The sequence below is a fragment of the Epinephelus lanceolatus genome, chromosome 12 (assembly GCF_041903045.1).
Source record: "Epinephelus lanceolatus isolate andai-2023 chromosome 12, ASM4190304v1, whole genome shotgun sequence".
In the NCBI taxonomy this organism is placed as follows: Eukaryota; Metazoa; Chordata; class Actinopteri; order Perciformes; family Serranidae; genus Epinephelus; species Epinephelus lanceolatus.
Genome location: NC_135745.1, coordinates 38,506,832 through 38,521,771, shown reverse-complemented (window position 1 = coordinate 38,521,771; position 14,940 = coordinate 38,506,832). Strand labels below are relative to the sequence as shown.

General features: G+C 39.8%; 1 protein-coding gene across 1 annotated transcript in view; it reads right to left on the bottom strand.

Moving 5' to 3' along the window:
- Positions 1–14,940, bottom strand: part of sntg1 (syntrophin, gamma 1) — a 54,970-nt gene that overhangs the window by 13,200 nt on the left and 26,830 nt on the right. The window contains exons 5-13 of the mRNA XM_033650050.2: positions 14,603–14,659; positions 14,337–14,394; positions 14,211–14,254; positions 13,776–13,817; positions 13,370–13,472; positions 12,661–12,743; positions 12,215–12,345; positions 9,380–9,509; positions 730–768 (exon numbers count right to left, since the gene is read on the bottom strand). Of these exons, the coding sequence (XP_033505941.1) occupies positions 730–768; positions 9,380–9,509; positions 12,215–12,345; positions 12,661–12,743; positions 13,370–13,472; positions 13,776–13,817; positions 14,211–14,254; positions 14,337–14,394; positions 14,603–14,659 (687 nt within the window). The remainder of the gene's footprint in view (positions 1–729; positions 769–9,379; positions 9,510–12,214; positions 12,346–12,660; positions 12,744–13,369; positions 13,473–13,775; positions 13,818–14,210; positions 14,255–14,336; positions 14,395–14,602; positions 14,660–14,940) is intronic.

Genomic DNA, 14,940 nt, shown 5'->3' with positions numbered 1-14,940 from the left:
TAAAATATTCAACAATATTTGTATGAAAATTTGTTGGGTTATTTGTATACATTACAAGGATCAAACAACACCCATTAACAATGCCCACAATGGTCTAATAAAGGTGCCCTCCTCTACATGAAGGCAAAAGGTTTAAAGTAGGAAACAGATGGTGAGAAGAACAGAAAGAAAGCCTCCCCTGCAAATGTTCTGAGACATTATTTCAGACATCAGTACTCATTAAATTCAGGGTGATTGCAACCTGAGTAAAATGTTTGCTTGTTTTTCTCTTTGCAGTTTTTTGATGGATGGCAAAACAAGACAATGAAAGATTCGGGACAAGCAGGCGCGTCTCATGGCGTCGTGTTTCATAAAAGAATCGTCAAGTGAATTCACACGTGTTGTGTGCGGCAGAAACCAAAATAAATAAGTAACACAAGAAGAGAGCCCACCCTTGCATTAACTCCCATGTTTAGACTGAGAGATGACACTGCAAATTAACTGACTGAAGGCACTTTAAGTTGTTTTCTAATCATTTCTCGCTGGATGGACTTAAATGATGCAAACATTCTCCTTGTGTTGCAATCGCCGGCAATGTGGTGCTGTGTCCTCGCTGTGACTCACTGACCTGGTTAGATTTACTTGTGATTTAAGATAAGGATAAAACACACAAATTAAAGACAGCACAAGCAAAAAAGAAAGGCTGAACAAGCAGCAGGAGCTCGGCCGCTGCCTGGAGAAACATCTTACCTGCTGGTTAACTGGAAAATTTCGGTTAATCTTCTTCACCTGTTAAATTTAACAAGAACATCAATAACTCATTAAAAAGTCTCCTGCTAACAATCAGACACCAATTACTAGTAGAATGTAAAATAGTTGCGGGACCCTGTAGAGATTGACAATCAGTGTCTAAGAACAAATAAACTATGAATCACAGTGTCTGTGCGAACATGTTAAGCACAGCACTGAAGGAATATTGTTAGAGCTTCTTCATTTATTCAATGCATGCAAATTACAAAATGAGACAGATAGTCATTTCCACAAGGACCCAAGGCTCTTCCTAAAAAAAAAAAAAAAAATCCATTTAAAAAAATCCATTCTCTGTGATAATAAAAGCGAGGAAACTACTGAGAGAGCAGTCAGGCTTTAAATTAAAACATTCTGCTCAGATCACAGGTATCACTCGCTCCTAATCCACACTATACTATCGATATAACTCTTTCCTAGCAGCAGAGCACCAAATTAAGCTGTCCAGGCCTGAGCCCGTCCTCCTATAGAGGCGAGGACAAGTCACAGCTGCTTGTTTTGAAATGTTACAGAAGTTTTGGCCGAGGGAGAAAACAAGAAGTGTTTTTTTTTTTTTTTTATTTTGGCGGAGGAACTGAAACGAAACAGCCAGATAACTGTCAAGATGTGAGCAGGGTTTGGATGTACGGGAGCAGTGACAGTGGGTTTGTTCAGATTCAGCGGGTTGTTGTGACCAGGCACAGTGACTGCAGGTCTACCCCACCTCTGACACAAATATGGAAACACTGTGGGGTTTTTCAAATTCTTTTAGATACAAAACAAATACATCTCATACTTATAAAGTACATACAGGAGAACTTGGTTCACAATATACAAAAAGTAATTAAGAACACTTACTCTACAAGAGCTGTACTTACTTCCTGTATTCAGCAATCTATATATCATGTTTTACTCCATTATATTAATGGCAGCTGCAGTTATTGCAACACAGATGAACCTCTCTGTTCATTTGTTTCATCATCAACATCGTCCTCAATCCACTGTAGTCAACTCCTACACTGTTTTACATATCTGCTACTTGCAGTGCGACGCACTTGTTATTATAACCTTTGCTTTATCAGGTAAAACCAATTAAGATTAAGATCTCGTTTTCAAGGGAAAACTGAGGACATCATATGTTTGCAAGTCACTGAAGGACAATGATTAGGGGTGTAAAGATTCATCGATTACATCGATGCATCGATTTATTTTCCTACAATCTAACTGCATCGATAGAGCCTTGGCAAGTTGTCCCTCACTGATGACGATATTGCTGTGAAATCGATTTACAAGGTCAAAAATCGATTATATCGATTACTAAGCATTTGTGCGTTGTATTTAAGCACGACAACGTTATATACATGTATTTTTATCACTTCTAATCGTAAAGTTGCTCGATTCGCTTCACTCTCCCTGAGTGTGACGTCATCGGCATGTGCCGGTAGTGCCAACTCAAAACAAAACGAAGCATGGCTAACAGCAAAGAGGAGGCGGACGAGCTGGAGATTTTCAAGCCGAATTTGAAGTCGAGTGTGTGGAAACACTTTGGTTTCTGCGAAAAAGGAGGTGTTCTGGACAAGTCGGTGGCTGTCTGTTGAATGTGTACTGACTGAGTAAAATGACAGAGAAGAACCAGGGAAAACTACTGTCCATTCAACCTGATAGGTAAGGTTGCACTTTATTTTTGTATATTATTGTACTCCTTTTATACTGAGTAAAATGACAGAAGTAGCAGGGAAACCTACTGTCCATTCAACCTAACAGGTTGCACTTTATTTTTGTGTATTATTGTACTCCTCTTATACTGATTGAAAATCACAAGAGAAGTAGCAGGGAAACCTACTGTTCAGTTGTAATTCAGCCTGGAGGAATGCTGATCACACTTTTTTTGTCTTTTGATCAGCAGGTTCTGAACTTGTGATAATTCTAGTATTTAATAAAAGGTGAATGTTTTTGCCATTAATCGTTGTGTTTACTTATTTATATCCAAAATTAGTTAATCCCTGATTCTCTTTCAAGAAAAAACTCCCCTGCACTGTCCACAGTATTCAGGTATGTATTTCACAGTCACACTGGTTCAGTTTTTGGCAAAACAAAAAAAGTTACTGAATCGATTTATAGCCCTTGAATCGAATCGAATCGTATCGTTCTAGATGAGCCAAATATCGTTCTTGAATCGAATCGGAACCATGGAAAATGATATGAATTGAATCGTTGTAAAAATTAATCGTTACACCCCTAACAATGATATATGCTTAGAATTAATAAAAACAACTGCAAAACAGAACATGAAATAAAGTTAAAAGACATAGACATCACTCAGTTCAACAACCCAATCGCCAGAATAAATGTTAGCACTGTACACTTCTGGAAACCATGGGTGTGTCACATTTGTACATTTCATATGTAGCAGATGTGTCGACACTGTCTGTTTCGTTACATTTCAGTTTTTAATTTTATGTTGTGACAATGCAGCAGGTAACGAGTAACATGTGAATACAAACATGGTTGGACAGCTCATCAAAAAATACACTGTTTGGTTGCTACAAACACGGCTGGAATTTCCCAACCTCCCGTTGAAAAAGATCAATTTTGGTTGTTTCAAACATGGCTGGGCATGTTCTGAACTCTCTTTAATGGTAGAAAAAGATTAATGCACACTTACATCTATGCAGTATTTCACTTTATTGTTGAGCTTTTGGTCTATTCGACCTTCATCAGAGCTGACATGAGGCAACAATGGACAGGGTGGTAAAAATAACCAATCTCAGTGTAATCACTGGCTGTATCCTTTCACTTTGCCATCCAGTATTAAAAAAAACTACAGCTCCCAGAAGGTGGAGCTCCTACCACCAGGGTTGCACACAGGTGTATTGCATACAGCCAGTGATTAGACTGAGATTGGTTACTTTCACCAGCCTGTGCATTGTTGCCTCATGTATGCTCTGATGAAGGTCTAGTAGACCGAAAGCTCAACAACAAAGTGAAACACTGCATAGATGTAAGTGCACAGACATCTTTATCGACCAATCTGGACTTATTGATGTTTCCAGCACCTTGCCAAGACCAAGCCGGGTGGAGTGGTAGATATTCTTTAAAAAATACAGGTTTTGGTTGACGGCTGGAGATGTTTTGAACTCTTGTTAAAAAAATACCAGGTTTGGTCTCTACAAACATGGCTGAATTTGTTCTCAACTCTCCTTAAAAATACTCAGTTCAGTTGCTACAAACACGGCTGGAAATTTCCCAAGCTCTTGTTAAAAAAACACACCCGGTGTGGTCCCAAATTACCGAACTCTCGTTAAAAATTCCCAACTGAGTCACAGTAAACATGGCTGAAATGTCCCAAACTTTCATTAAAAAAATGCAGGGTTTGATCGCTACAAACACGACTGGAAATGTCCCTAACTCTTCATAAAAAATACTGGCTGAAAATTTTCCAAACTCTCATTAAAAAATCGCAACAAACACAGCTGGACGTGTCTTAAACTCTCATTAAAAAAGAGATGATTTGGTCCCTACAAACACGGCTGGATGTGTCCCGAGCTCTCATTAAATAAGACTTGCATTCATTGCTACAAACACAATCGTAAAAATCCCATCTCTTGTTAGAGACTGCCCACTTTTGTTGCTCATTTACCTGTAATATAGACAACTTCATAAGTACATTTAAAAACAGAGAGACTTAAGGGAGAAGTCAGCGATTCTGGAGAAAGAATATTTGCTGGAGTTCAGCACGTTAGTTAGCATGTGCCAGATTTACCGTCCCTCTCCGCTCCCACTGCCTCTCTCTTTATACATTCATGGCCTTCTCCTGTCCTTTGCACGAGCATCAACGCCCCCTGTTGCTAATTGGCTGGAATAGTCATGTAGCTCCGTCCAAGCCACTTTGTTTGTGTCTCATTTACAGAGCCAGGACTGTGTTTGAACACCAGATATTTTTTCAGCGCACACACAGAACTGACAGCGAGCAGAACATGAGATATTTGCTGAATCTCACATTGATTAGAATCGCTGAGTGAACCTTGGAAAGCATGTTCCTAAAATGCCCCAAAGGTACCTTACTGTGGACTTTTAAAGTGCATTTTAAGTTCATACACACGGCACATTTTTATGCTGGTAATTTGTAATATGGTAACATTGATGCACTTTTCTGTCCTGTTTCTGTACATGTTTATCTTATTTTACTAGTGTGTATGTACATGTGTGATTTTAGGGTATACTGAGCATCTTTGGCACAACAGTTTCTTATTTTTATCCCTTCTTATCTTATCAGAGTTACTAGTGAGGTTGCAGATTAACGTTTTAAAACTGCAAAGAGAAGAGTGGACTATCTGCTTCATCATCACTCAGAGAACGGGACTCATTCTTTCATGACAAATGGTGAAATATTTGACTACAATCAGCTCTGCCCAATTGTACAACAGCCATCAAAGACAGACTGAAGCTGCTCTGCGAGAAAAGGATGACCTTACTCTTAATGAGATCCTCGATATTCGTATGTTTTTTTTAGCAGTTTGTGCTATTTTGGTCCACTTGTACATCTCATTTGCAAGGTTTCCTGTTTAATAAGTGGGGCTCATTAAATTGCAGTTTTTAAAAAGGTCTAACTATGAATATTTATTTTGACTTTTTAAAAAAACGGGTGAACATTTGATAAAACAAGCTCCTCAAATACATTTTCTAGTGTCACAGTTTATTGTTGTTTTTTTTTTAAGCTCTTTGTGGGACTCTGGCTGATCCTCAGCATGATAAATAAATCAATAAATCTCTTTATTTGTCCCAAAAGGGCAATTGGTTGTGTCGCAGCAAAAATGAAATCACGAAGCACCAAAACACATCACATAAACAAATGACACATCATATTACAAAAAATAAAAGTGAATACAGAGTGTCTGAGTTAAATTTAGAGTAGAAAATATTAAATAATAAAATGTGTAATTTAGTCCCTAATTGGGGAAATTTGCTTAAAGATAGCAAATAAAGAGCTCTGTTATCTGTTATCTTTGTTTTCAGCCTGCCTGACAGCTTCATGTCTGTTGGTCCGTCACTTCGGTTCAGACTGAAATATCTCAACAACTACACGATTGATTGCCGTGAAATTTTGTGCAGGCTTTTATGGTCACAAGAGGATGAATCCTATTGATTCTGGACATCACCTGAACTTTATTTTAGTGCCACCACGAGGTCGACAGTTGTGGTTTTGAGTGAAAAATCTCAGTAAATATTGACTTTCACTTTTCATCCAGTCTCCGACCTCTGATGACGATAAAGCTGAGGGGCAATGGTCAGTATTCCAGGAGATCCAGGGCCGTATTCACAAAGCTTCCTCATGCTAAGAGACTTTGGTCTGTTTGAACCGTCCATCAGCAAAGTGATCACACTAACAATGACACTTTCACAGCCAGCAGTTCATTTCATTTCCACTGGGTGTCCACACCTTACAGGCTCACAGAAAGGGTGTGTCTGTGACAACCAATCACATCTGTTAAAAGAATGCATCACACCTAGCACCAAGGTCAACCACACCTCCTCACTAAGGTAAAAGTTTCTGTCTCTTCCTTGCTCTGAGAGCTTTCCTAAATCACTCCTAAGCTAAGACTAAGGCTAAGTTAGGAGCTCCAGAACAAGACTTCCTTTTTCATACAGTGCTCATTATTTACAGTTTGATTAGCAAGCTAAGACCAGTCCAAACAACATTTTGGCTAATTTCTAAAACCAGAAGATGATAGCCGATGGGTTCTGAGATTAGATTTCTGCTAATGCATTTCGCCTCTTTTGCTCTCCAGGTGGACTTTTCCCCTGTAGATGATAGGGGTGTACCACATCATCTCGTTCACGATAATACCGGTCTAATTTTTAATATCATATGAAAAATTCCTATTGTGATACCTGCGATATTTTGACTTGTTGACATATTGACATTGTACTGTTACCCATGGCAACAACAAGCATGGCTGAATGTTAAATTATTACTGACTCCCCGCTGGTTCCAAAAAGAGGAGCAGCTTCACAAGTGTGGAATAAACTGTGGCATCCTGAATGTTTTATGAACAGCCCTGGACTTCTCAGACTCTTATAGCAAGTTACCGCTCAGAGGGAACTCATTCAGCGGCTCCTCTGGCAGCAGCACAGCGTCTCTCCCTCTACTCTAGTGATTTTGTCATAAACCTTTGGTGATGTAAACCTACGTGCTGCTCACGGCAGACAGAAAAACTCCATAAATGTTAATGTGTAATAGTTGCTGTATCATAACAGCCTGTCACAGGTTACAGCGTGATGATTAGAGGAGAAATGGCAGAGCATAAAGGTCCAGGTGGAAAAATAAACAACTCAGTCATTTAGGATTTTGTTAAAAGAAAGAAATCACCTACAGATTTATATTTATAGATCCCAGGGGACATTTTTGTATTTGGGAGCTGTTTGAATGCGTAATTTGTGGTAGATTTTATTTTGTTGAACAATTAATATTGTAACAGAATCTGAATCTCACTCTGAGTTACTGTTGTTGTTCACAAACTAAAGAAATGACAGATCATTTTTCTTAAGTTTTTACTGAATATTTGAAGGCAAACTTATTTTGTTACGATTCTATTTTTTCAAACTAATTATATATATATATATTTTTTTTTACTAATTTGTCATGTTGTCAAAAATATTGTTCTCACAAAAATACCCTGAAATACTGTGATCTTATTTTAAGCCCCCCCCAATTGGAACAGCTGGGGTGAGGAACACAAACATAATTAATTTCATCTCCTATGTTTTTGACTCATGAAAGCCCCTCTGTGAGTTTTCTGTCATCCATTTATCCCCCTACCCATGTGGAGGAAGTGGTCATTGGTGGCCTTTCTGGTGACCAAAGTTGCAACAGTTCTGCTTGCTCTGGCCATTGTTATCCCGTTACTGTTGCGTTTCAGTAACTTCTAGTTGATGCCAAAAGTAAGGATGTTACTGTAACATTGCTGTCACAGAAAAAAATGTGATTTTATTTTGGGGCCATATCACCTGCCCATTGTAGACAGCCAAAGCCCGCTCAAACCTAATTGGTCGATAATGCTCGGACTACAAACGGAAACCAGATGCATCCAATTCCAACACCTGTCAACGGATTCTGCAAACAGATGTCTGTTACAGAGATTATTTTCCATCTTGTGCCATCAGTCGGTCAAAATTTCCAGTTTGTCCAACACACTGGTTTATGATAAACCTGCGTTCTCATCCGTCTCTGTTGTGCTTTGTTTTAAATACTAATTAGCAATGTTAGCATGCTAATAAACATCATAACTGCATAACCTCAGCACACTGATGTAAACACTTATCTTGCAGCACCACTGTGCCCGACTACAGCCTCACACAGCTGCTCACAAGGCTGTAGACTCTTCATCTTGATGCATCTCTCTTTTGAATTTTCTTTTTATGTTTCAGTTTATTTTCTATTACTGGAAGAACATTCTGAACTGCCACAAAAGGGACTCTGTTATAAACTGAGGTGAACAGTGTGTGCTTACTCTGAGCTGCAGGAAACATAAAATCCAGAACATCAAATAAAAACAATGCACGACAACATAAAACTCACACGACAATAACCGATCTACTTCTCTGAAGAGAATCCGGGTAATTGTCTGAAAAAATGTCAGAATCATACCGTATTTACAATTAGACATCTTGGGGTTTTTTTAAAATCCTGCATCCATCTATGTTGCTCGCATACTCGGTAAATGCCAAGGCCAGACAGAGAGAAACACACTCTCCATTGTCGAGGCCATTCTGGCAGTGAGCAATCAGTGCTATGATTCGTATGTCCCTCACTTCGTCCACTCCAATTAACCAGGCCTCCATTATTCCCCGGAGACTCTCCCACACACACACACACACACACACACACACACACGCACACGCACACAAAGCTTCGCCAGTGGACACATGATAATTACAAATCCCTGTTTTTCACTGCTGTTCACTTCATGTCGTATCATGTCATGTGGAGAACCGACACTGATGTGTGGCTATATATTTCTGGATGGCGGCTTAGCAGGCTCTCTAGAAATGTAACTTATAGTGTGCTGCATGAGAAAACACCTAAATATACTGATAAATGTGTCAAAATTGGACACTTCTGTCAGGTTTCGTATGAGCCACCACATATGATGGAGCTTGTTCGCAGCATGTGTATGCGACCCCCCCCACCCACCCTCCGCTGAGCATCATCACCCATCTGGAAATTTTTTTTTACAGCTAGAACAATATGCACTCGACAAGAGAAAGAATACAGCATGTTGTTTCTTTGTTTGTTGCTGCTGCCGCTTTCTATCATTACTGTATAACATTTTATGTTGAATTATAGATAATAAGCACAGGGGTTTGCTTAGAGGGAGTAAGTGTAGTACAGCGCAATTGCTGTTATCCTGACCTGGGGCTCAAGTGCGTGCTTTACTCATCGTGTGAAAAGACATTAGTATGTGTCTACTTAATGCCGTGACATTTGCAAAGGAACTGTTAGAAGATCCACAAACTGAAAGTATTTTGCATCAGCTCCCCACCCAGTGTCTTACTGGTTTACATAGGGGACCGTGAGAGGCAATAGAGCAAACAAGTGTTATTCTAAACTCACATTGTGCTTGGTGAGACTGGAAATGTTGCTCGCTATTGCCTGAAGCCAGTCCAAGCAGTCTTCAGCTGTGGGGAACTGTATAACCCCGCTGCAAACTCCGTCTACAGCTATGACCTGGAAAGCATTTTTCCTGAGAGAATGAAGAGAAAAACAAAAGATTAGGGGGTGTTCAAGCAACTTTCAGCTTCTGAACTACAGATTACATTCAGGCTGTAACTCTCTCACTGATTTATGACGTTCAAGGAAGCCATTAGTTTCCATTAGATGAGAAACAAATGGCAAAGACCGGACACTTACTTGAAAGATGTAATTTTCTCAACTTTGCTCTATTTTCGGGTCAGGAAAGCTAGTGTTGAATTTCATTTACATGTAAAACTCTGGGCAGACTCTTCGAAAATTCACAAATAACACTTCTCATGTAATGTCTTTACTTTGTTCAGTGGATTTTCAAAGTAACCAGCAATACCAAAATAACTGCAATTGCAATTTATCTAGTAGGAGTATATAGCAGCACACCAGAAACAACAATAATTTCCAGGGCTGGTACCTGCGGTTATTCCACAGGCTAGTTAATAACATGTCGGGCAGGAAATCCAAAGTGTGGGATCATTTTGAGAAGGTGAAGGACAAACCCAAGGTGATATGTAAACTCATCTTCATTGGTCGACTACAAACATGACATATCATCTGAAACATGGAAGTAGCTACATGTCCATTAGCCCACAGCGTCATTAACAGGCGGCTCGCTCAGTGTGTGACGTGCACTTGTAGATAAAATATAGGCCTATATTAATGAAGGTTCATTAGTACGGTTTTGTATTTCTCTGTAATGTAGCACAGTGTTAACAATGTTACTGATACTATTCTTTCTCACACCTTCAACTCAAACCACCAAAATATATAATATAATAGTTAAATTAATATCGTAAACACGCGGGTGACTAGTCGACCAATGGCCCTAAATGATGACTATTGGTCGAGTAGGAAAATTATTCTGGGGGCAGCCCTACCACTGAGAAAAGCAAAAATGGAAAAAGTATATACAGTATAGAGGGAATCGCCTTGTTGACTAATCTGATGTTTGTAAAGTCTATAAACACAGTGATTGAACAAACATTACTATTTTTGTGTGCACGTTTTGTAATTAATAACATGGTTATCGTAGATTAGCTGGGCTAACCGTTAGCTGTTGTGGAGTGGATGTCTTAGTTACAACATGATTGAACTAGCAAAGCAGTTTTGTGTTGCTATGTGTGGTATTTATTCAGTTTTGTGAAAGCACGATGTCTAGAAAGCATCAGTGGCTGCAGCTGACAGGGACAGCTAACAGCAGCAGCAAAGCTAACATCAGGACGTCATCTGTTAAAAGCTTCCCGTTGTCGGATACGACATGAAACTACTCCAGTTAGCTCAGTCATGTTGTAACTAAGACATCCGCTGGAAAAAAAAATTATTTCACGGACCATTTATTAAGTTACTGAGTTATTACAGACACCGCTAATGGCTAACAGCTACCGGTTAGCCCAGCTAATCTACGATAACCATGTTATTAATTACAAAACGTGCACACAGAAATAGTAATGTTTGTTTAATCATTGTGTTTATAGACTTTACAAACATCAGATTAGTCTAAACGGTGATACAGTGACGTGAACCCGGAAGTATTTGTAAACAACAAGGCGATTCCCTCTATATAGAAAGTATTTTCCAAAATGTTCAACTATTCCTTTAAACCTACATCAACTGATTTTTTGGCCCCTTGGGGGCAGTAGAAGCACATTGTGATCACAGCACTTACATATTATCTCCTTTAAAGTATATTTAGCTGACTTGTTTGCAAAAAGTTGCTTGTTTACACACCCAGCCATTACAGAGCAACATTATTATTCATCTAGAGTCGTGCTTCTGTCCACTTGATGAATGTAAGCCCAATATTTATTCTCTTTAGCTCTGTTTTTGGTCTTTACCAACTCCCAAGGAAAATATCTGCCTCTTTAGCTGCTACAGGCTCCACTATGTTCAGCAGCTAGTCTAAAACTGTGTCTGTCTGCTGTTTGGTGCTGAGCAGGTGGTCTACAGTTGGATTTTAGAGGGTTTTCCTGAAAAAAAAAGCTGCCTGTTGCTGCCAAAAATGACACTATGAAAGCAGTGAGAGTGAAACAAAACAGTAAAGCTGCAGCCTGAAAGTGAAGTAGAGCTGCAATTTCAGGGGATAATAATTAGCAGGTTCATCACTATTTAGCTTTAAATGCATCAAAAACTCACAATTCCTGGTCTGTTTTGAGTCTGATGTCATTAAAGATGTGAAGTGTATCACCGTTGTGTCATAAAATATACTGAACCCAACACCCACTGCACGGCTAATCAGTCTAAAAATGTTTAATACCATTATGCAACTTTCAGTCAATGAGCTAAAACATGCCAAACCACAAGTGCGGTCCATTAAGAGTCAATTCACAAGATTACTGTTTCTATCATCCACAGTGTAGCAAGATAAAAATGTATTATTGGCAGCTTTTTGGCTTCTTACATCAAGCATCCACTATTCAGAAAGTCTGTCTCACTGCAGAACTATTTCACTTATTCAATTGTATTTAAAGGGATATACTTAGTAACAGAAAAATTACTATAATAATAATAATAATAATAATAATAGTAAGAATAAGAGTATTTTTACAGATGAAGGGTGGCAATCTGCTCCATTTGTAAACCCTCGAGCACTGAACAAGTAAGAGATCCTGGCACTGCCGGCCTGCAGAGTCTTTCAGGGAGACACCAGCCCTGCAAGTGAGAACAGACACCACTGACCCTTCAAGATGAAGTCCCACAGCTCACCTGCAGACGTCAGAGCCCGGGTTGTACTGTGACAGGCGTGAGTGAAGCAGTGGAATAAGGCGCAGGTCCACCCATCTCTTCTCCCAGCGAAGCCCCGGGGACGTGGGCCAGGACGAGCAGGACAGCGTGTCCTGCAGAAGTGTGAAACGCAATTTAGAGGAGCTTGTCGTTTCCCACCTCGCGCATTTCAAACAATCGACATGTCAGGAGCTTGAATCCTGCTGCTGCTGCTGCTGCAGGTGCACAGGCAGGCCGAGTGAGAGCACGCTGCAGAGGAAAGCTGATTCACCCTCCTCAAAAGATAAAGATAGAGCATCCCGGTTATCAGCAAGCAGTGACAGTTGCATGGAAACTACTTTCTGGCACCGGGAACGCTGCTGCATGGTTACAGAGGGACAGTTATAGAATCAGTCAGTCAAAGAAGAGGAGGCTAATGAAAAAAGTACCGTGTTGTTGGGATGGTAGTTCAAGTGCAGGCCGCTATCACACAGAGGAGAGGATGTCCCGCTACTCTGGTCGCTGGGGATGCCTGAATGTACAGCGGGGACACAAACAAACAAACAAACAAAAAAAAGCCAATAAACCCTCTAAACTCAGAGCAACACCTCCATCTATTTCAAGGTTTCCAACTGCAGTGAATCACAGTTATCAACAAAAATGTGTTACTTTGTTCTCCTCCAGTGTGGGCTGCTGCTCTGTGCCAATTTGTATTCAGTTGACTCGTTGGTTGGCCAGTCAACCTGGCCTATATACGCGAATGAAAGGATTTTATGAAAGCTTTCATGTCTGATGATGGGGCTGAAGCTTCCCCATGCAAGAGCAATCAATTGCACCACAATGAGCAATGTCAATTCTTTCAGTTTAGTCTTTAGCAGATTTTGTGAAGCTTGAGATCTGTCCGTTCCCCTCTTCAACCCCCCCTCCCTCATTTTAGCAAAGCTGCATCTTTATTCAGTGCTCGTCACAATGAGAAGAAAGTGAAGCAACTGAATTTATATTTCTTATTCTCAAAGTGGCTCTTCAGGCTCGAGTTTATTGTCGCCAGGACAACCAATCCTAGACTGAAAATAATACCAGCTATAAATACTCTTTGTTAATTATTTTGCACTGGTGATTATATACTTTAATTAATGAGTGTGCTCAGAGGTTTCTTACATGTGCAGTCCTCACACAGGGGCAGTTTCAGAAAGGCTGGAGTCTTCTTCAAGAAAGAGACAGTAAGAGTCACTTCTTCACCAGCATTTCTCAAAACCTGGACCTGGAAAGAAGAAACGCGATATTTTTATTGCAGGAGCTGTAAACTGTGAGGTTTTCTGCCGATTGCTTGCTGTGATGAAACATGGTGCGCTAACGTCACCCTGAGAGTGGAAAGCCAAGATAAGAGATTTACACAGACTTACGCATATTTTTTTTTTTTTGCAGTTACATTTAAAAAAAAGCATGAAACAGAAACAATTGTCTTTACATGTCAAAGAGATACAAATCCTAAAGTGAGACAAGATAAGCTGTTGAAAGAGCCGTTGCAGTGTAAGAAAATATGAGATATGAGATGACAGCTTACCACTTCCTCGTGGCGATAACTTCTAACGTTTATTCCATTTATCTGGAAACAACAGTAACAGGGTTACCCTATATAAAACTGCTGGCATCACATCACTGTAGCTCCATCTTCAAAATGATTAATGAGGGACGCACAATAATAATGTTATGGCATCTGCGCTGAAAACTGTAAACAAGATAGTCACATCCACAGTTGCCATGAATACAGAGCGCCTTTGGCTGGCTTGTAAATGTTTCCTCTGCATCAGATGAGCTGAGACAGATGAGATGTGGGAGACTTTTTGTTGCTGGTGTACATGTAACAAATGAAAGCCTGGAGATGTGACATTTACCTATACGGATGCAGTTTTGTGGACATGTGGCACATGAATTATTAAAATGTGTGTTATTTTGCAGGGTAGGGTGAGACGTGTAAACAGGAGTTTTGGCATTTTACCTGAAGGATGCCGTCGCCGATGAAAAGTAGCCCAGAGAGTTCAGCTGGAGACAACAAAAACCACTTTAGTAAAAATAAACCAGAGGGGCGAGATGGACGAGGTGATAAAAACCAAAAACAACAAACCTTTTTGTTCTTTTGATATTTTTGATATCACGACGGGGATTTTATGCTCTGCTCCACCCTGAGGAGATAAATTAAATAACACTAAATTACAAAAGGTACGACAAACACAGAACGAGTCAAAGGCACTTGAAAGCAACTCAATTTCCTGCGAATCCCTCAGCTAAAGCTGTTATTGCAGTTTGACCAAAAAATGATCAATAACACTTGTTCAGACTTAATTTAAAGCAGTTGGGAGGAGCGGCGTAATCAGCTGGGATCTAAATTACCTTGATGCTCAGGCCAAACCCTCCAATTGTCTGCCTCCTGATCGTTACAGTCCTCTCCTGGAAGACATTCAGTTTGAAACAGAGAAATGACTTCAGACTGATGCTGAACCTGTGGGAGCTTTTACAGCAGAACAAGTGGGACTGTTTGCTTTTGCCAGAACTTAAATCTAATCACAATTAAATAAAATGCCACAAGATGAAAGCCTAAAAAATGAAGTTATAAATCCTTATTTGTTTCTGTAGGGTACATTTAGAAACGGCAGCGTAGCCTATCTTACCAATAACAATTATACAGAAAGTAGGGAGCAGTGCTAATTCAATATTATCATTTTTAGACT